This window comes from Balaenoptera borealis (genome assembly GCF_965194805.1).
Source record: "Balaenoptera borealis genome assembly, chromosome: 3".
Lineage (NCBI taxonomy): Eukaryota > Metazoa > Chordata > Mammalia > Artiodactyla > Balaenopteridae > Balaenoptera > Balaenoptera borealis.
The window spans coordinates 43,113,769-43,136,507 of record NC_138866.1 but is presented as its reverse complement, the minus strand read 5'-3'; the positions used below and the strand labels follow the sequence as shown (position 1 = coordinate 43,136,507).

The 22,739-nt window shown below is 36.9% G+C and overlaps 1 protein-coding gene across 3 annotated transcripts; it reads left to right on the top strand.

The window, feature by feature from the left end:
- Positions 1 to 1,039: 1,039 nt before the first annotated feature.
- Positions 1,040 to 21,139, top strand: NAA30 (N-alpha-acetyltransferase 30, NatC catalytic subunit). Of its 3 annotated transcripts, none has more exons than XM_082386665.1 (5): positions 1,040 to 1,197; positions 1,465 to 2,245; positions 7,022 to 7,145; positions 8,896 to 8,964; positions 17,664 to 17,756. In XM_082386665.1, exons 2-4 carry the CDS (start codon positions 1,466 to 1,468, stop codon positions 8,913 to 8,915), a joined length of 924 nt encoding a protein of 307 aa, XP_082242791.1. In that variant the 5' UTR covers positions 1,040 to 1,197; position 1,465; the 3' UTR covers positions 8,916 to 8,964; positions 17,664 to 17,756. The 3 variants fall into 3 exon arrangements, with proteins under 3 accessions (XP_082242791.1, XP_082242790.1, XP_082242789.1); XM_082386663.1 differs by having other exon boundaries at positions 1,043 to 1,197; positions 8,909 to 8,964; positions 17,664 to 21,139; XM_082386664.1 differs by lacking the exon at positions 8,896 to 8,964 and having other exon boundaries at positions 17,664 to 21,139.
- The last annotated feature ends 1,600 nt before the right edge of the window (positions 21,140 to 22,739 follow it).

Sequence of the window (22,739 nt, the reverse complement as noted above, 5' to 3'; positions counted from 1 at the left end):
TTTAGATTACGGCAAAAATTGCAAACAGAAAATTATATCCCTGAAAACATTCATCTGCTGCAGACCTGCCCAGCTCTACATTCAGTTTAAAAAACTTAACTTCCTCCGTGTGCTGGTGAGTTAACACTACCTGTGTTCGTCTTATGGAAATCGTGGCTGTGGACCAGAGCGGAAAGAGCGGAACCTGCCGCTCAGGCGCGTGCGGCAGTTCTCTTCCCTCTGCATCCGCGCAGGGGGACCACTTGTTAAGAGCAGGCGGGGAGCAGGTTCAGGACACCTCTTGACTGGTGCTTCTCACCCTATCACAATGCGGGTCACAAGTTTAGGAATGTGCTTCTTAGCCATTGTCACTCTCTTTCAACGTCTCTAACTCTTCCCCAGGCGTGCTTGCAGCTGCCCCGCACCTGTTAATCCCATTTACTTCTAGTTTTCCTGGGCGGGGTGAAGGGGATGAGGAGAGAGGCAGAGGACTACCTGTCCACTTTCTCTTGCTTCGAAGGGGCAAAGACTAAACCTAATCCACATTGCAAACGACCAGGTTTCATCAGTCATTCCCATATTTTTCACAGTTCAAAGTTTTTAACTTCCTCTTCTTTTCAGGGATTTTTCTCTCCAGATTTGCTCCATTTTTAAGGGACGCGGGTAGCCCTCCCCCCACCCCCGGTCAGAGCTAAGGTTAAACGTTGTACAGCTGAGGAAAAGCATTTTTAGGAGACTTGTCCAAGGCCGGGGCAGCAGGCCCGGAGCGGGCGGGCTTCGCGGCAGCTCCGTGGGAGCGCCTGTCCCGCCCATCCTTCCCGGGCCTCGCGCTGCAAGATCCGCGGGTTGAGCCCCAAGGCCGAGGACAGTGGGTTGGGAGCTGGCGACTCCAAAGCCCTCTACAACTTCCCCGCCCTACAGCCCCACCCATTAGCACGCGGTTTTCCCCGGGGCCCGTAGGAGCCACCTTCGTCCCCGCCCCTCCACAGGTCACCTCCCTCCACGCCCCTTTCCCTCGGCCCCGGCAGCCGGCAGGCAGGGAAGTGTCGTAAAGCCAGGCCCAGGAAACTTTACCCGGGGTAACAGCCGAGGCGCTTTACGGCGACGGCGGCTGAGGGTGAGCCTTGGCGGCGGTGGAGGTAGCCGCGGCGGTGCGGGAGGCGGCGGCGGCCGAGGAGGAAGAGGAGTGGCGGCAGTGGCGGCGGTGACCTGTGCGGGGTGAGCCTGCGGTGGGGACGGGGAGGGGCCGCGGGTGACAGGACTGGCGGATGGGCGCGGGCGGACGGGGACGGTGGCCGGCTGAGCAGCTGGGCGGCGCTGAAGAGTTGGGGGGGGCCCGCCGAATTGGGGCGCCAGCTCTGTGAGGGACGGTTTCTGCCTTTGTTTCCCCCCCACACCCTCGGCGACCCCCGCCCCCCGCCCCCTCTGCTCCGCGCTCGTCGGCCGGGTCTCATGGCTTCCCCTCTCGGTCTGTGTCTCCTCTAGGATGGCGGAGGTACCGCCTGGGCCTAGCAGCCTCCTCCCACCACCAGCACCTCCGGCCTCGGCGGCGGCCGAGCCCCGCTGCCCCTTCCCGGCGGGGGCCGCCCTCGCCTGCTGCAGCGAGGACGAGGAGGACGACGAGGAGCACGAAGCCGGCGGCGGCGGCGGCGGTGGCGGCGGGAGCCCGGCGGGCGGCGAGGCGACGGCGGCGGCCAAGGGGCATCCGTGCCTCCGCTGCCCCCAGCCGCCGCAGGAGCAGCTGCAGCTCAACGGATTGATCAACCCCGAACTGCGGCACCTCCGGACGGCCGCCTCGCTCAAGAGCAAGGTTTTGAGCGCGGCCGAGGCGGCCACGGTCACGGCCACTCCCGCCGGGGGCCCCAGAGCGACTGCCACAAAAGGAGCCGGGGTACACTCGGGCGAGAGCCCCCCTCCCTGCCTCCCCAATAATGCAAGAACTGCGCTCCCCAGCCCCGCAGAGGCAGCGGCGGCGAGCGATCCCGCGGCGGCCCGCAATGGACTGGCGGAGGGCACGGAGCAGGGGGAGGAGGAAGACGAGCAGGTGCGGCTGCTGTCTTCATCCCTGACCGCCGGCTGCAGTTTGAGAAGCCCTTCAGGCCGGGAGGTTGAGCCTGGGGAGGATCGGACTATACGTTATGTCCGATATGAATCCGAGCTGCAAATGCCCGATATCATGAGACTGATCACCAAAGATCTGTCTGAACCCTACTCCATTTATACCTATAGATATTTTATCCACAACTGGCCACAGCTGTGCTTCTTGGTAAGTGGGTGGAATGAAAAAAGGGTGAACCCAGCAGAGAGATCGAGGCCGTGCGGGGCAGGGAGTGTGAGGGCTGGATTGGCAGTGGATGTATCCTGCATTTCATAGTACGTTACGTGATGTAAAGTGCGTGTATGCACTCCTCATTATTTAATGAAACTGTTTTGAAGGTAAGGCTTCATGATCCGGGTTAACTTGATACTGATGTAAATGCAATAAGCCTGTGTGATGCATGTTGGGGGTCTTGTATCCTGTTTACATTAGCTTATAATCATGTTTAACCGTCTTTAATTATCCTCCCTCATCCTCAAAGCACTTTGCAGTCATTTAATTTGAACAGGGTTCTGTTCGGATACAGACCTTATTAATCTCTCAATTACAGCCATAATCAGGGAAGAGTGTATGCGTAAACATGTTTTGGTGAACATGATTGTCAGTAAACTTGCTGTGGCCACACTGGAGAATTAAATCTTAGAAGCATATTCCATAATTATGGAGATTGTTTCCTTTTACTTCAGCAGGGCAGTTAGCAGTTGTAGCCAGCTTGCTTTCTGGTGCACGGTTGCAGGAGGCGCTACTAACACTTCTGGTGGCTGAAAGACTCCTGAAACTTGAACAAAATACCCTTTTTGGGAGTGTAGGAAACTAAGTGTGAAATTGTTACTAATCTAATTTTTTTTTCTTTTTTTTAAAGAAGCTGGTCATAGATATGCTTAAGTTCTAGTACTATTGCTGGCTTGTGTGTAATATAGTTGACAGAAATTTTTTCCTTAATTTATGAGTAAAAAAGACTTGGCTTAACCAAACAAGCTGAATAATTTTTTTTTTTTTTTTGACTTACGTAGTACTGGTAGTACCAATAGTTTCCCAATAATATTGACCAATTTCAGTCAATGAAACCTTTCACTTAAATATTGATGACAGGTATGTGCTTTGTATCATGTCCTCACAAGCATGTTGTTTCCATTGAATTTTATTGAAGAAAGACAACATGCTTTTAAGGAGCGCTTTATGATATGTGAAGGGAAAAGCCACTACCGTTATTTATTGTTTTAGAATTGACTTAATTGCATTTACTAATTCCCTGTAAGATGCTTTGACAATACTTTAGAAATCTGTCTTTTTGATTCTATAGCTTGGTGGTGATCTGAAAATATAACCTCAGTATTGTTGATAATGGTAGCTGTGCTATTTTCTGCGTTCACTTTGCTAAACTTCAGTTTAGTATGTTTGTTTAAACTGGGACTTATTTTATATTCTACAAAACTGCTCTTACAGGATTCTAATCGCTGCATCAAAATAGAAGTTCTAAGACACGTCTGTGTCAAATGAATATGGGAAGATGGTTTTCATAGCATTATTATAAATGTCATGTCAAATGCTATTATAAATTCTGAAGATTGTGGATTGATTTAATTGTAAGTTAATTCACAAAAGCGTACAATTTAGTTACACTTTAAATTGAAATAGTGTATGTATTTCTGTTAATTCCAGAAAATAGTTGTGTATGTGTGATGATTAGTCAACTTTTGAGTTCTGGTATTACCTAGACCTCTTTCAACTTGTCTGCCATTTTAAACTCTGGTAAACTGAATATTAGTAAACTTTAGTTTGATTTTACATAGACTTCTCCAAATTCAACAGCTAATTTGAACTTTAACCCTTAATAGCCAGTTTGTTTAACATTAAACTCTGAATATCTAGAAATTGTGATAATACGCAAGTGGTTGACCTGTAAAGTTTACTAATGCAAGTATGGATCTGGAGGTATTGAACATAAAACAATAGTTAAACAATCAGAGGCCATTTGGAACTGGGGCCTTTATATTGACGTTTAAAAAATCTGAATTTCTCATGAGAACTAATTTAAAACAAATATAAGTGTATGTTTATTTCAATTCATACTATTTTAGAACTATAAAGGATCCTAGAGATAATCTAGTTCAGCTTCATTTTTTTTTTTTAATGAAAAAAAATTAAAGACCAGAGCGACTTAAAATGTTCACATCTCCAGATATTTAGTGTCTGGAGATGTAAAGCTAGAACCCAGGTCTCCTGGCCTGTCATTATGGAAGCAACTAAGAAGCTGAAAAATGACATACCCTTGAGTCATTCAGCCAAGATCCTTGTGTCACCAAGTTATGCTTCACCAAGGAATAGTTGTCCTTGCAGATATCGATCTTAAGAGACTAGAAATCTCCGAAATGTTCCTGGTTTCCATGAGTAACCTGCAGTGGATCAAATGGAATATATGCTGTTGAACCTTAGAAAATCGTCAATACTTGACCATATTTGACTAACAAAAGTGACAGTTTCCAATGATTCTTCCTAATAACTGTAACAGATGTGAAAGTATGGTACTGTACAAATGGCAGGCACTGTCATTTTCTCTGTACTTAACTAATTTATCTCTGTCTCTTTTGAGGTCATGGTATTTTCAGTTGTTGGTGCCTTTTTGAACTTCTTAAACTTATTACCAGTGATATACTATAGTACTTCTCTTATTTGTTCTAAATTTAAATTTCCAGATTCCTCTGTTTTCCTATTTGTGATATTCTGGAATTTGGGAATCCGTATTTCACACAACTTATATTTTTCAAGTTTTATAGATTGACAAGCATTTGGCCTTGTAGAGTTCAATTTTAATCTTGCCTGGAATTTTTCAGTTCCTATCCTTGAAAAAAAGAACACACTTTAATAGCATGAGTTCCAAATGTATGTGCAGAAGCTTTTATTTGTAAAACCTTAACATGCAGTTCAGGGATTCTTGTAAGTGTATATTCATCAGCAATTTATCAGGAAAAAATACAGAATTGGCCTTCCTCACTAAACATCTTACTAATAACAGTGAATCATATATTGGGCTTTTATTTTTAAATGATGTGTACAACTTGATTTTTGTTCCTATAGATTCTTGATTAGTAAGAAATCAATCTAGTCTAAGAGTGAACTAATATAATACTTTGTTTGCTTATTACTTTCTTGGTCTGAGGACAAAGATTTGTTTGAAATGCCTATCCAGTTTGAAAGTATTGTCCAGTTATATTGTGTCTAGTGGTTTTAATTTTTCCCCCTTTTGGATGGTTTATTAACTGTGAAGTGTAGGTGTCCTATAATTTTGTATCATAGATTTGTATAGATTTCCATTTCTCCTAGCTTATGAGGTCAGGTCAAAAATTTTTTAATGTACCTCGCATCTCTGATGTATGCACACACACACACAACCACACACATCTATTTGAAATAAGTTATGTTCAAATCAGAAAATGCTGTTCAACCAGGCAACTTTTGTATATGTTTCAGGACTTAATACAGAAAGAAATTTTACTTTTCAAAAGAATTTTGAAAGAACCAGATTGATTTATCATGAATGAAAATGGAAATAACAATTTTAGAGGTTTATTGACCCCAAATAATTTTGGATTGTGTTGATTAAACAGAAATGAATTAGTGTGGATTGTTGAATTTAATATCCCTTCAAAGTAAATCAACTATACTTCAATTAAAATAAATAAATAAAATTAATAGCCCTCCTGACCTAGTTTAGGCTTGCGTGAAATGGATTAGAATTATCTTGCCTAAAGATTTCTCCACAGTTGAAAAAAAGGCTTTTTAATCAATTTACAGAAAGATGAACTAAAAAAAGTCACAACAGATTCAAGATAAGAGAGGTATTAAGTGTAAATTGGGCTTTGCTTATTGATTTTTTTAACCCATTCCTGGTTTTTGTTGTTGAAATCGTTTCTGAAAAGTTAATTTTATTAAGAGTTGATTTGAAGCTTTCATATTTTTTTTATGAGGGCTCTTTACAGCGAACAAGTATTTCTGTCTGACACATTATTAAACAATTGGAACTATTGCCCTGTTTATATTTACCAGAATACAATATTTACTAGAACTTTTTGTTGGTGATGGAATTTTTGAAAAACATATTTTCAATGGTGATACTGGAAATTTTAATGAAAGTGGAGGCTGGTTAGCTTTTATTTAATAAGTAATCTTTGTCTGGAAGGCTGTACATTTTTATTAAAATAGAAAGCTCTAAAAATTACAGCTTTTGCTTTAATATGAAGCTTTGATTTTGAGTTCTAGATATTCTGTGAGCTTTATGGCAATGACTCACACTGTCAGGAGAGTCCTAAAAATGAGACCATCGTATATCTAGTTTTTGTAGTCCTTCAATAACAAAAACCCCTTGGGTAGGATCTAAGGAATACCTTAAAAATAATCCTTTTTCTTTTAGGTTTTTTTCCCCTGGTCAAAATCTAACTATTATTCAGGTATAAATATTATGTCTTATATCTGTCTTTCACTAAAACTTTATTATAATTAAATATAAATTTATAGTACTCTGTTGATAAGTTTCGTAATATTTTGTGATATCTAATGAAAAGACTTTCTTTAAAAAATTACTTTCACATTTCCCATTTCCCAGATCTTAAACAAGTACCTCTTTATTGTACCTAATTATAAGCACCTCATAAAGTACTTGAATGTTTACAATGTGGAAATTTGCTTTTTTTTTTTCCCCTAGGCTTTAATAATGAGCCTAAGAAATTCATGTCCTAAAGAATGTTGAAAGATTTTAAAACTAGAACATTTGAAGGAGTTCTGGGATTTAGATTTCTGACGCTTCTGTGACTGCTCTCTTGCTAGAATTCTCATTATTTCTTCCTCCCGCAAAAACACTGACCAGTGGTTGGCTGCTGTTTCCATGGGTAATTGTGCAATACCTGATGGCAATGTATTCTTTGTAACTGTTTGTTTATTTTTAAGGCCATGGTAGGGGAGGAGTGTGTAGGTGCCATCGTTTGCAAGTTGGATATGCACAAAAAGATGTTCCGCAGAGGTTATATAGCCATGTTAGCGGTGGATTCCAAATACAGGAGAAATGGCATTGGTAAGAAAAATATTATGTCACAAAAAAATGCCTAAGTTCTTTTCATTTTTTTTTGAAGCAGAAGACTTAAATGTAAATAGTATGTAGAAATGAGCATGAAGCTGAGGGAAGAAAATTGATTGCTTTTATTTCAAAATGTTTTTAAAATGAATTGTGTCCTTTATTACTGTCTAATTATTTGAGAGATTATCTTTCTAACAGTTAGAAGGTGATCAGTTTTCATCTCCAGACATTGTTTTGATCACATCCAAACTGCTTTGCATTATACTAAGTTCTGCAGTTTTTAATAGCATTATTAGCATGCTTGATCACAGCACTCAAGCAGCTGTCTGTACTTGGGTTAAATGGTCCTCAATCAAAGCAAAATTATGGAGAAATTGTTACCATTATTTAGTACTAGTCATCAAACATTATATTAGCAATTCGGCGAGGACCAGGAGAAAGGAGAATTGTTTCTTACTACTATTCCCAAACTCATCTCTTTTCTGGGCTACCTTTCCTGGCATTTGCAGTTAATCTTATACTCTTGGTTTATAATGGTCATTAGAATCATCTGGGTGGCTTAAAAACAAATGCTTAGGCCCCTCCCCTTGAGAATCTTATTTGTCCTGTTAGAAGTAGGGCTGAAATTTCCCCAGGTGGCTATGATGTAAGCCTGTTAAGAACTGCTGTCATAGTGTCTAAGACCTACTGGCTCTTTGTTCAAGATGGAGGATCAGGTAGACAAGCACTTGTCTGAGCATGGCAAATTCTGAGAGGTACTGAAGCTAAGTAAGTGTTCATGAAAAAAGAGTTTGATGCCTGTACCAGTATTTAATTACTAGCAGTTTTGTCACTTGTAGTTTTTCTTTTTTAAACTATGAGTGTATGTCCAGTTTAAGACTGGTTCACACAGTCTGAGACATCATGAGAAGTCATTATGAATAGGTTTACTTAATACATTAGGTTCAGCCAACTTTTCTTATAGTGTTACAGTTTGCCACTAAGATGTTTAATGAATTGGGCTTGTTATACAAGCCAAGTTTGAGTCTTTGATGTATTAAAAAGAGCTGGTAAGGACTCATGGCAAATGATAGGCAAATTGTCTGGCTACTTCAGAGGGCAGAAACCAGTGCCTTGAAGGTTGCATCCTGGCCCTCAGACATATTTTGTATGGCCCATGTAACGTGTGCTTGCTTGTGTTCATGGTTTGAAAATTGAGAGAGAAAATTTGGATTTCTTTTCTCAAGATCAGATTTAGCATTTGTTTTCCCTTTAATGTGCTAAGTATATCTGACCCTAAACTAGGATACAGACACACCACTGACATCATTTGGTGTGCCCAGGCTTACTATAAGGTTTGTGGAAACTAACACAGTGTCTTGGGCCCACTCTGGGTCACAGCAATTCTGGTGTGATCTTTGGCAAGATTGGCTCAAAGGTCATGGAGTGAGTTCTTACCAGCTGAAGAAGTTCCTGGGTTGCTCTGGCTGTATCTTACCTTTTTTCTTGGAATTAAATAGCATTTACACCTGAGAAAAGGATACATATCAGGAGATAGGTCTTTCAAGAGGAAACTTGTATTGCTATGCATAGGTCCTATTGGTCTCTCAGTTTTAAGTCTAAATTTTTTTTCCCACTTAATTTGAGATAATCTGTGTATCGCATTCAGGGTAGAACCCAGCACTTGACATTTCTTTGCTGCTTATGAATATTATAATTTAGGTATCTTTAAGAAACTAATTACATTTTTTACTTCATTAATACTCAGCTCTGTATTCTAGGTACTAACTTGGTTAAGAAAGCTATATATGCTATGGTTGAAGGAGACTGTGATGAGGTAAGTCTTCCTAAATGTTTAAGACGTTTTATCCTGGGCTGTATTCTACTGGGTATTTTTATAAATAGCCCATAATAAATTGTACTGCAGATTTCATTGCAAGCTATTATTATACAAATGTAACTTGTGCTGAAAATTATATTCCATTTAAAATCACATGAATTTTGACCTAGAACAAATTTTAAGATGATAATGGGAGCTAAAATTTGTGTCAGAATGTAAAGGTAAAATTTTAGATATTTTTAGTAAATAATTGGTATTCAGAGCTCTGATTTGTTATCAGTTAAATCATTTAAGGTAGCTCTTATTATAAACCTTACTGTAATTTACTTGTGTATTGGCCTTGGTTTCTCTCTAAATAATACTTTTTTTTTTTTTCCTGTGGGCCAACTGTGAGCCCATATGAAGAACATTTCACATTTGAAAAAATCTCTCAGCATTAAATAATAAGGCTGGAGGGGGGAAAGACAACCACTTTTTAAATGTAGAGCTATCTGTAAATTAGCATAAAAGCATCTTCTCTCTACAACTTGTTTGTAAGGCCTGAAGGCAGGTGGTTTCTTTGTATCCTGCAGCACTGTGCTTTACATATGGTAGGTGCTCAATAAGTAATAGTGATGGTTGGGAATGTTAAGATTTACTATTATGTAATGTGGAAGGGAATAAGTATAAACTAGGGAAGTATAGATATCTTTAATATAACAGTGGTGACTAAGAAGGACCAGAGTCGTGCTAGTAATTTTATGAGCGTTACTACTAACACTTGTCTTTATTATTGGAGGGCAAATGTGCCTTAGAGAGTTCTCAAAATACTTGAAGTTCGGTAATTTTTTTCTTAGACTGATTTCAATAAGGAACTTCTTTTGGTTACTTTCTTTTTTTTTTTAAGTGGGTTTTTTTTGGTACAAAATTTATTCACAGTCACTAACCATCATTATTTGTGTGTGTGTATTTGGGGTGCAAAGTCCTTTCTTTTACCATCTTCACGATTTTCAACTCTTCATCTTTCTTTCCACTTATAGCTACTATTAATCTTGCAGTTTGCATCCTCCCATTTTCTAAGCACATGTGAATGCAAATGTTTACACATACTTTTTTATACAAATGAAATCACAGTTATTATTCTGCTGTAACTGCTTTTTCTACTTAACAGTGACTCATGAACAGGATTCCATGTCAATACAGGTGTCCTGCAGAGTACTCTCACGCTCCTTGTCCACATTCATACTTCGTAGTTTGACAGATCACACTAAATGGTGGTTGTATGAGAAGGCCTACAGACATATTGGGCACAGGGAAGACATCCTGGGATTTACGGATATTTAATTTTTTTACCCCAAATAAGAAAAGTCACACGTGGCAAAGGATCTCATATTCACAGCTTTTAGTTTCAAAAAGTAAAAGGTACAGTGGGCCTGATTATCTACATCATTGGTAACTAAAATTTGAGTATAAAATTGAATACACATTTTTTCGTGAGTGTAAGTCCAATATGGACCATGGCTGTATTGGCTTAGACAGCTCATCAAGAATAGAAGTCAGGCTTCACAAAAGCTGCTTAACAGTTCGGAGAAATCTTTGGGATGATAAGACCATGTTTTGATCCTCTACTGAGTAGTGTGGTTCCTAGTGAACAGGGATGTTATAAGGAGGGAGTATTATGTCCCTTATGAAAGCCTTTTCTGAGTTATCCTAGTTACTGCCTATGAGACAGGTAGTATGCTTTACCTTAACTGATCAAATGTTTAAATAGTATTGGTTTTTCTTTGAAAGTTCTGAGGAATGATGAGATTTTGGTTATATTGTTATAGTCTTAAGGTTAAGGCCTAAATTAGTGATACATTTTATGGTAGAACTATTCATTGTGGGCCTAAAATTCTGATTCATTTTTCTTTTCAAGCAATGAGTTTTACTCAATCTTAGACTGAAATGGGTATAGTTCCATGAACTTATTTCTGTTGTATGGTTTTAAGTGGATGGTTTTTGCAGTTTGAATATCTCTGCCTCTGGATTAGGGAAGTCTTCCATGGTTTAAAAAAATTGGTTATCTGTGCCCCATATTGTTCAGATAAAGGATTTGCTGTAGAAAGGGACAGAACTCTTGCTTACTCTTTATTAGGCTTTCACTTTCCCTTTCATCGAGTTTTAAACCGTATAAGCAACAAACTCTTCTATCCTCTTTACCCTTCTAATTTTTGATGGTAGTGTTTGTTGGTTCTACTTCCTTATATTACCATCTCATCCTGTTTGGTTTGGTTTCTTTCCCCTCCACTCCAGTGTAACTACTTTGTATTTGCTAGACCCAGTAGCTTCTTGGTCTTCCTCTGCTTATTAAAATGCTTCTCAGTCTTTAAGACCCAATTCAGATATCAACAACTCCTTTTAAGTTTTCCTTGATCCTCTGGACAGAATCAATTGCACCTTCTGTGGTTTTCTTGACCTCCCTTTCTGTAATACTTACTATGCTTAAATTTACTTGTTCAGAGACTGTGCCTTAGCCACTGAGAGCAGAGATACCTTTTCTTGTTTACTGCTATATTCTTAGTACTTAGCATAGCATTTGTGAGAGAGTACATGGTTCATAAATATTGGTTGAATGATCAGTTTTGTGCTTCCAGTATCTTATCTATGCCTCTTTTTTTGCGGGGTGGGGAGTGGACTTCTGAATTTTGATTTGTCTAATTATTTTTTTTTCGTTAAAAAAATTGTTTTTTAGTTCTTTTCTTTATTTTAGTTTTATTTTTTTATACAGCAGGTTCTTATTAGTTATCTATTTTATACATATTAGTGTATATATGTCAGTCCCCATCTCCCAACGTAATTAGTTTTTAACTTGTCTTTCTCTCTAAGCTTCTAGGAACAGCAATCTTTTTTTTTTTTGCGTGTGTGTACATAAAAAAAATATATCTGAAAAAAATATATATCTGCAGGGTTAACCAAGTTATTAAAGTACCTTTTGATAAAAGCAATTATATATAAAAATAGTTTTGTATATAATTCATTGTTCTGAGGAAAACTTTGAAATTATGATTCTCCAAGAATACAATGACCAAATTATAAAATAACTGACATGTGATTTTTATTTCATTAAGTTAGGCCAACCTTCCTTTCTTTTAAAGTGTTAAGAAATTTTGACAAATTATCAGAAAGACATTTGGGAAGGGTTTAAAATTACATTTTCTACTACTTAGGTCGTGCTGCTGTTTTTTTAATCTTACAGAGAGAGATTTTTGAATCTATGAGCCTATTAAGAGAGATTCATTTGGAAATCTCTGTGAAGCTTTACTGTGCACATCCAGTCAATTTTTACTTTCTGTTCCGTTTGCAGAATTTACTTATGACCTTGAGTCATGTTTATATTGCTTTTGGTTGCCACTTGTCATTTTAAGATAAATTCAGAGTGAATTAAACCGAGGTTAGTTGAAATGTAGATCTGTACATTTCACAGAGTTGAAATGTAGATCTTGCTTTTGCCCAAATAACAATGGTATTATTCTTCTGGTCTAACAGATCTTTTCATTTTGCCTTACTACGACTTTCCTAACTTTTTATATCAGAATTAGACATGTTTAAACAGCGTAGCTAAAGATCTTTTCCATTTTCTATATATTTGGATCTGACTAAAAAGTTATAGCATCAAAAAAAGAAACAGGTAGATTCATTACTTCATGAATAAGAAATGCATTACCTATATTGCTAATCTGGCTTGAATTTGGTTACTCCTCTTTGTGGTGTGGATGCCAAACATTTAGTGGCTACTAGGAGAAACTTCTTGAGCTTGGGTTTTACATTAGGGGAAATAGTAAGAAAAATATATACCAATAACATGAATGAGTTTTCTTGTGTACCTAAAATAATGAACCCACATGGTGGCCATTTACTTTTATGTACTTTTTTTGGAAATAAATTAGAATGAATGGAGCAGCATGATGAACTGTACTTTACTTTTTAAGCTGTAGATGTCCCTAAAATCTTCATCTCTGGAAATTTAAATTTCAAATTTTTTTTTAGATTTATGGTATGGTTACTATGATATTAATACTCAGAAGTAACTCATAAATGATGAAAATATACTGGAATCAGAATTTCTTAATGGAGTTTAAGTGTGCAGTATGTGACCTTAAAACATTTTTAGTTGACCAGAATCTTCCTATTTTTGTCTGTCCCCAGCCCCTTGGAGCCACCATTCGACACTCTGCTTCTATTAAGTTTGACTATTTTAGTTTCTGCATATAAGTGAGATCACGCAGTATTTGTTTTTCTCTGTTTGATGCATTTCACTTAGGGTAATGCCCTCCAGGTTCACCCATGTTGTCACACTGACAGTATTTCTGTTCTTAAGGCCAAAAAATATTCTAGAGAGTGTGTGTGTGTGTGTGTGTGCGTGTGCGCACGCGCGCGCGCACGCACGCGCACCACTTTATCCATCCATTTGTTGATGGACATTTAGGTTGTTTCCTTATCTTGGCTATTGTGATAATGCTGTAATGAACATGGGGACCTCTTTGAGGTCCTGATTTTACTTCCTTTGGTTGTATACCCAGAAGTGTGATTGCTGGATCATATGATAGTTCTATTTTTAATTTTGAGGAACCGTCACACTGTTTTCCATAATGTCTGTAGCAATTTATATTCCCATCAACAGTGGCCAAATTTATTTAAATAACCAATAATAAACCTGTTACATGTTAACAAAATAACATACATTTTTTTGGTAATGTACAAGATGACTTTTAAGCTTTTTGTGTTTAATAATTATATGTTTAACATTTTTAGTTTCCTTGGAAACATATAGTTTGGCTGTGAGACAGTGGCTGCTAGGTAAAGAACAGAGTAAAATGGAATTATTTAAACTGTAAGGATTTTTGGTTGAGTAGTTTGGCCTAGTTAAAGAACTGGATATGATAAGCCTGGGTTCTAGATCCATCTTCTGTCGATGTAGTTGTATGACTGTAGGAAAGTCATTTAACTTTTTAAAATCTGTCTCTTTGTGCAGTGTGATGGTGATTCTGATCTTAAAGGGATGTTATGAAGAGCAGTAAAATTTTTCAGTCATCATTGTCGATGTAAGGCCTGTGAGGTGCTAGACAATAAAATAGTGCTTGCCGTCCCTCCAGGAGCTCCTAGCCTGTAATATTAAAAAAAGACTTTCTAAACTGTAATGGTTTGGCTTATCCTGACAATAGTTTGTTCCTGAGGGAATCTGTAGAACTTCACCGTAACCCTTATTTTCTGTTAAGTAGAATTCAACTTGGCCAAGTTTCTTTAGGATTAAAATAACCTTATTATGCTTTGGCTTCCTATATAATATTCCCATGATGTGGACTAAAAGAATAATTTTATAGAGAGTTTCCAGTATAAACCCAGATTCTCTTTTAGTATGTTTATAAGAATTTCATAATTAAATGTTAAAAAGTAGTTACTTTTTTGTGGCATTTTCTGTTGTGTCAAATAATACATGATCTCTTTGATTAGAGAATGTGAGTGTGCTGAGAGAATCTTTTCATTTTAACCAAAGTGTTAGCCCTTTGTGTAATGTTTTTCTGTAAATTGGGCTTTATTTTATTAATCTGTTAGGATGCCAACAAACCTGAATTCAACTCTTAACTTACACGTCAAGTGTATATTTATGTAGCTATAGTTAGCCTCAGCTGTGTTCTGAATATTTTAGATTGCTAGATATTAATGAATATGGACTTGGATCCCCTTCATTATGTTAGATCTCCCATTCACTGCTTTGTTTTACTTTGGGATGCAATCACAGGTACAGAAGAGTGGATACTATTAAGCTCTAGTTCACATTTGGAGTCTGGTCTATTCTTGTTCTACTGGTGGCCTTGAGTTTCATTCACTTGTAAGTTAGAGATATATCTGTTTCATAGGGTTCTTGTGAAAATAACATTATGACAAATGCATGTAATATGAGATAATGCATGTGAAATGCTTTACGTAGCACTTAGTAAGCCTTCAAAAAGTATTAGTTATTTTTTTTACACTGTCGCTCTCCTTTTTATTTCTGTGAAATCAGTTCTAAGTTTTGAGTTGTTGCAGCTTTATTGCTTCTCATATTAATTGTTTTGATTTAACATTTTAGCTGTAATTAGGTGCTGGCATAAAACAGAATTCTAAGAATTACTCAAGAGAATAGTTCCAAACTGGTAAATTGCATTGACCAGACTGGGATGTTCCAAACTGGAGGATGGCATACATTACTGAACATTAAATTCCATTTTTTTAAGAGCAGAGAGAAATTGTTGACTTTTTATTTTCATCTTGAACCAGTTTGCTTGCTGTATAACTTTTATAGGAACATTTTCCCTTGATCTTGAACTATTAATTACTTGTTTTTAGATCTTTTTAAAGTTTGGATTAGTGTGTGATTTGCTCTCATGAGTTGTTTGCATAGGTAATTGCCATAAGATGATACTTTCTGTTTAAGTACTCTGGTCATTTAAAAGCCTGGCAGTACTTTCGTTTGTTTCGTATTTAGGTAATGTATGTAATATAATGAAAGGTACTAAGGGCATATATAATTAACAAATGTTTAAGAGCCTTCTATCTGTCAAGCAGTGTGTTAGGTGCAGAGGAAATGGCTGTGAACAAGATACCCATGATCCCTGTCCTTGTTGGGCTCACCAGCTGGGGAAGATGTCATACTCATCAAACATTGAATGAAAGTACAGTTGAACAAGGAGCAGTGCCGAGTGCTGTGGGGTAGTATGAAGGGAAAGAGATACTCTACCCAGTCTGGAAGTGACATGCTAAGGCCAAAAGCAAGAAGAGGAGGATGGGAAGAGTGTTCTTCCAGACAGAGAAAACAGCTTATGTGAAAGGTCTAAGGTGGGAAAGATAATGGTGGGTTCCAGAAACTGAAAGTTTAGTGTTGATCGTGGTGAGTAAGGGGGGGAGACCTAAAGCACAGTTAGCAAGGTAGGTAGAGGCCATATCTTGATGGACCTTTTAGGTCTCTTTAGATTACTGTTAGATTGTGGACGTTTTCTTGAGGACAAAAGATAGTCAATAAATGGTTGTAAGCAGGGAATTAATGAGCATCACTGTACTTAGAGTGGGAGACCTTTGGGTTAGGAGGTTCTTGTATTTATAATAAAAGTTGATAGCAGCTTAGACTAGAATATTGTCAATGGGGATAGAAAGAAGAGGATCAGTTTAAGAGAGATTTAAGAGAGAAAATTGAAATACTCAACGCTTGGATGTATGTAGGGGGGTGGAGAGGAAAGAAGTACAGAGATGACTCTTAGGTTTTAGGTTTGAGGCATTGATGGGATGGAGATCTTGTTACTGATGTGCGGAATTGTAGAGGAGTTGATCATGAGTTTTTTGGATCCGATGAGTTGAAGTACAGTCTTTTCTCTATTATTTAGATCTGTTGCTTGAATTCTTGTCAGATTTTTTTTATAGCTTGCGATAGAACAGGAAGAGACTCGTAGGCTTTACTTGGGCCTTTGTTTAATTATACTTTGCCCTTTTTTCCCACTCCAAACACCTCGGGGTTATAACATCCCGACAGTAACTGTGACTCACTGTGTTGATTCTCAGTGAGGTAGGTAGAGAATCAATAGAAAGGCAAATAGAGCTATGTATGTAAAAGTTGGGAGGATGGGATAGAGGATATTTTGGTAGGGGAAGGTAGAAGTAAAGTAGAAGAACATCACATAATAGTCAAAAGTATCAGTTCTTCATTGTCAGGGCCACTGGTTCAGTAATATTTTAAAAGACCCAGATAGAAGTTAATACCTCTGTTAAGTGTCGATATCCATAGTGTCTAGACATTCTCAGAATTTAGTTCTCAGAATGTCGTCTCCTTACCAGCAGCAATCAACATCACCTGGCAGTTTTTAAAAAATGCAGATTCTTGGGCACCACCCCAAACCTACTCAGAAACTCTGGAGGGGAGGTGCAGCAATCTATTTTAATAAGCCCTCCAGGTACACTAAAGTTTTGGTACCTTTGATCTAGGTTTGGCAAACTTTCTCTACAAAGAGCCTGATAGTAAATATTTTAGGCTTTGCAGCCCACAGGTCTCTGGTGCGACTGCTCAGGTCTGCTGTTGTATTGAGAAAGCAGCAATAAACATCATGCAGACCAATGGGCATGGCTGTGTTTCAATAAAACTTTATTTACAAAAGCAGGCAGTAGGCATATTTGGTCTACGGACGATAGTTTTCAGACTCTGGTCTTGACTGTAGACAAATATGGTAGTTGTCGCCAGGATAAAGGATGACATATTAATGAAGATATAGGAGTTGGAGGTCAATCTGAATAGTTTCAAGTACTGGTTTATTTTCTTAAATCTTTGATTGTTGATTTTTTTCTTCATTTTTTTGTCATACTATACAGGGAACGAATTCATCTTTGTTTTACTATAAAACATATATTCTCATTGCTAAAAATTCCAAACATTTCACAAAAATCAATAGAAAAGAAAATGTCCCCAGTGTTCCCACCCCCCTTGCCCTGAGAGAGAATGACTTTTATAATTCTGATGACTGTTTTTCTGGGTTCTTCCTGTACATCATTAATATTTACTGTTTTCACCATCAACTTTAAAACAATTAAATGTAGTTTCTTTTTCTTAAATATTTGATCTTATTGTTTATAAGTGATTTGTCCAATTATGAAATTATAAATTAGTTCCAAATATAAAATTATAACTTAGTTTTCTCTCTCTTTTTTTGCAGGTTGTTTTGGAAACAGAAATAACGAATAAGTCTGCTTTGAAACTTTATGAAAATCTTGGTTTTGTTCGAGATAAGAGGCTGTTCAGATACTATTTAAATGGAGTTGATGCACTGCGACTTAAATTGTGGCTGCGTTGAGAAACTGACATCAAGGAACAACTTTCCAACGATGCAGAATCGACCTTTGCATGCAATGCAATTTGTACAGAATTGCTTTGCAGGTGGATTTAGTGATTTCCATGCAGCTCTTATCTGTCAGTGTCTCATTTGAGTGTCGCACAATATTTGTTGCACTTTGGCATGGCGCATTTGTTCTGAATTAAAAGAGATTGTTTTAAACTTAAAGAGTTCTTTTGGTACCAACAAGATGTGCCAGTTGATAGCCAAGATTTGTTTGTTCATTTGCAAAGTCTGCTGACATTGTTATTTACACAGTGATAATTTTATCACAGAACCAGGAAGTGGAACATGATTTTTGTTCCTTAAAAAAGCCAATGTAGATTGTAAAAATCTCTGAGTATACTAACATTTCACACGAAACCTGCCATAGTTTTCTGAGGGGGTGGGGGAAAAGCTTCAATTTTAGGTTTTATTTTTTCAATATTAAATTTCCATTCTTGAATATTGGTACCTCAGTGATTAGTGAATGAAAAACAATGTTATGTAGGGTTGGGTGTGTCTTAACAATGAGTAAAGATAACAATTAAATTGCGTCTGCCAGTGCCTGTGTAGATAAGTATATTTGTCTTCATCTCTATAGTTTTTGAATGCATGCTACCTTTTCCTTTTCTTTAAGGCCTTTGCAAGCAAACTTTTGTTTTTATTTAAATTCTAAATTTGGTAATTATTTCAGATTTTTATAATTTGGATACTTTTTCCAGGTGAGTGACAGAGTGGTTTACTGTAGAAGTCCCTTCTTTTCTTACAGTAAGAAGTTGAATCTACTTGGAAAATCTTTGAGAAATGACTCAAAAGGGATGAGAAAAGTTGATGAAGCCGGGAATTGCTGGGTTTTAGATGCACTTTTTTTTGAGAGTGAGGGAATTTTTGGAAAAGAATAGAAAAATTAATGTAAATTGGTATGATTCTATTTAATCAAAATTATTGCTAAGCTGTGAGGAACAGCTTTTACAAAGTAGTTGGAACTTTTTTCCCACTTGGTTTGGATTCACATTGCTTCCATTTCTTAAAATGCTTCGCTTTTGGTTCTTGGTCTTGAAAATAAATTCCAAGGTGCACTGTATCTGTTTTAAACTGATTTTATTTTCTTTTCACTTATTTGTGCAAATTCTTGGGGGAGCTTTGCTTATTAGTTCCCAGGAAAACAAAAGGGAGAAATGGAAAATTCTTCTTGGAATGAGTTCTGTAGGTTTTCTTAATAGCCATCACCATGTTCATTAGTTACATTGTGTTTTGGCCAATCTGTGCAATGTAGTTAATTTTAAAGTTGATTGCTTTCAATTGAGTCAGGAAACCTGTGATGGATAATTTATTTGACTGGAAAACCTAGGTACCCATTAAAGAAAAGATTCATTCTCTGTGAAAAATGTTTTGTAGGAATGTATTGTTTTTTCATTAATTTGGATATGCTTTACTTCTGCTCTAGGATTTGGTTTGAATTTTATTTTATGGCTATAATTACTGTATTTTTAAAAACCCTACCTCCATTAACAGTTGGTAAAAGCCCCCTTTCAGGAAAGTTTGTTGCCTTTTTGTTATGTTTTTTTTTTGTTTTTTGTTTTTTTTTAAGGGAAAGCTGCTCCTTGCTCAGTGTAGTGTCTTGAAAGTGAACATGGTGACAAGTATTTTTAAAATAAAGATACATAAATTTGGTGAAAATAAAATCTTCCTGTTGATGGGATCATTTATAGTTCCTTATTTTTAAAGAAAACATTTTCTTTCCATTTTATATTGCCTTGAAAGTTTAATGGGCAGAATACTGGTTACATTAAAAATATGAAGACCACACAATACTCAGCTTTCCAGGTGACCATTTTGAGTACGTTTTTGGTCAAACTTCATTTGGACTCTAGCACTTAGAGGAATACCAGTCATAATGATGCTTCTGTTATTTTTAATATGGAGGGAATTGAACTAATAAAATAGTTCAGTACTTTCATTATCAAATTTTATCTCACCACTTTATATTTGACTTGCTGGTTCATAGGTAATGATTGTTGATGAACGTACATTTGCTTGACTCACTAATGAGGACAGTTCTAAAGTAAATACATGCTAGATTTTTAGCTCAGCCATTAATTTTTTGGCAGATTGTCAATGAAACCATCACTACTGACCTTTTCACCCAGAATTGACCAAATTTTGCTGAATTGACTGGGTGTTTTATTAAACATGAACTTAACTGTGTGACTGAAAAGTCAAATGGTTGTCATATTGTTTAGCTGGTGTTTGTTGAATATCTGTGTCTACCTTATGTCGTTAATTGGGTGTGCAGAAATTGTTTACTTAAGTGGACTAAAATTTTATCCTCTAGCATGGTAACCCAGCACCAAAATTAAGTCTCCATTTCAGTTGAAGTAGCATCAAACATTAACTTAATTTTTGATATTGGGCTTTCATTTTTCTTATATAATCTTAAAACAGCTCCATTTAAAATTGATAGAGCGAGTTCACTTGGCTAAAACTGAGCAAAATTGGTGCAACTTTCTTTTAATGGGGTGCTGCCTCTTTAAGACTGACTGTACTATCCACTGACACTGGTTTGGCAGTTGCTACTGCTGAACATTTTTATACATGCTACCATGAAGCTATATATGTTAGTATTGAAGAAGCTAACGGGTATACTACCATTTTAATGTGTGGGCTGATTATAATTTCCCTTACATTAGGATGAAACTAGAGAAGTCCACAGATCATAAACCAGACAGTAGTTTTGAAGCTGAAGCCAGCAAAATAAAATAAAAAAAAAATTACTATTAAAAAATTGGTTTTAATATTTTCTGCCTCTTCCCCAAAGTACCCTCCCCATTTGCTTGACAAATCTATGTAAAGAAGTTTGTTTGTCACATGTTTTAACTTTACCTTGCCCTGTGTTATGGCATTGGCTGACATGTATAAGACTGGATGTGTATATTTATTACGGTGTCTAAAAATCATGAAGTTCATCACTTTCCAGGAGCATAGATAAAAGCAAATTGGTAGTGCATCAGAGTTACTTTTCAGTGCACCATGACATCACTAAAATGAGTGCTATATTGTTATAGGGCTTTCAGGTTTGTAAAAATATAACCATAAATTATATTGACGTCAGATATGAGTTGAGTATCTATAAAATATCATGTGTATCTCAAAATATTGGACTGCTGTTTGATGACTGGATATTGCTGCATAATTTTCTTCTATTGTCCCATATCCTTTTGGAGAGAGAGTTTTAATGGGATTTGAAATGTGCAAGCTGTCTAAATAAGATGCAGTCAAATAAAGTATGGTTAAGTTGTGTTTGCATTTTTCTTTTAGATACAGCTGTGTGCATTTTATGTTCAAGTTGTTCTACTTTCACCTACTAAGAAGAAAAAAGAAAAAATAGGCAATCTATTTTGTTCCCCACTTCCTGCCTTGCATCTAAGAGTTATTTGGAAGAAGTGATACACAATTGTTATCTCTCTCACCTTGTGTTCTGACAGATTTGAAAATAACATGAACTTGATTTTACTAAAAGTATTCAGAGTTATTAGCTCATATATCAGCTATCAATACAAATGAGAGCATTTTCTCATGCATTAAACCAAAACTTGTTTTTCTGTCCTTGTCCCATAGCAATTTATTTGTAAGACAGTTTTTATTTTAATTTACTCTTTTTTGTTTATACTTAAGTAATGTTTTGTTTTGTTTTGTTTTGTCTTCCCCTTGCTAAGACCAAAGGAAAATAGAGCAATATCTAAAGGGCTTTTTGTCCCATTCTTGTGAGAAGCTTTAAATGGCAGTTATGTATTCTTTCATATTTCAAGATTTATGGATATTAGTGGAAGAAGAGATCTGTTTTAATTGGGACTGCTAAATTACTTTCATCATGCCTGTCAAATCTTCACTTTGTTCTTTTATAGTCATGTAGTGAAAATATCTGAGTTCATGTTTTACTTGGGCCCTATATTTAATTCTAAATACTTCATAAATTGTCTTAATAAGGACCAGAAAGTTGATACCGTTCTTTCACACCTATGAACAGAGATCAATAATAACCTGTAGCCTAGAGATATAGTGATACTTATAAGCAACTTTTTAAAAATGAGTTTGAAAAATTTCATAAGCAGATAGCACAATGCACTTTCTTCAGATTCAGAGCTGTCCCATAGCACTTTTTTTTGATAGAAATGTTATTTGTGCTCTCCAATATGGTAGCCACTAGGCACGTAGCTACTGAACCCCTGAAGAAAGGCTAGTATGATTGAAGAACTGAATTTTTAATTTTAATTAATTGAAATTTACACAGCCACATGTGGTTAGTGGCTCCTGCACTGGATAGCATAGCTTTAGATAATATTTAGACAGCAATAACTGAGGAAAGCAGCTTTTGAAAAGGATTTTTTTAAGACTACTATCTAATTTATTGAAGAATGAAATAGGATCATGATTAAAAATTGCCTTTGAACAATATACAAAAGAGTATACCTACAGTACTTATGTCGACACCTATTTCATTAAAACAGTATTTGTCACCACCCCTCTACCTGCTCCTGTCGTGAATTAGCCATTCTGAGAAAAGCAACCCTTTCAGTTTTTATTATTTGGTAGTTCTCTGGGTTGCAGAGGTGCCGAGATTCAAGTGCCAAAAATTGGTTTCTGATGAGACATATCTTTTTAGCATTAAAATATTTTACATCATTAAGCCTAATAACTTCACATTTTAAATGAATTTGAAATAATTTTACCTGTAAATGAGATTGGTCATTTCTCGTTTTATGAGTGGTCAAACTGAAACATGGAGGTGTATCATGTTTACACTTTCTTTTTTTTCTAAATTCTAGAAGATTATGTATGTTGATACAAGGGCAAGTGTTTTTGTTTCTGAGAGAACCAGATTAATTTTCCTGTGTTCTCTGGCCACGGTGTGTCAAT

Bases quoted from the DNA above. Each gene is read 5' to 3' on its own strand.
- NAA30 (XM_082386663.1), top strand. From the start codon at position 1,466: ATGGCGGAGGTACCGCCTGGGCCTAGCAGCCTCCTCCCACCACCAGCA. The intron at 7,146-8,908 runs GTAAGAAAAATA...TCTGTATTCTAG, and splicing joins ATACAGGAGAAATGGCATTG to GTACTAACTTGGTTAAGAAA. The intron at 8,965-17,663 runs GTAAGTCTTCCT...CTTTTTTTGCAG, and splicing joins TTGAAGGAGACTGTGATGAG to GTTGTTTTGGAAACAGAAAT.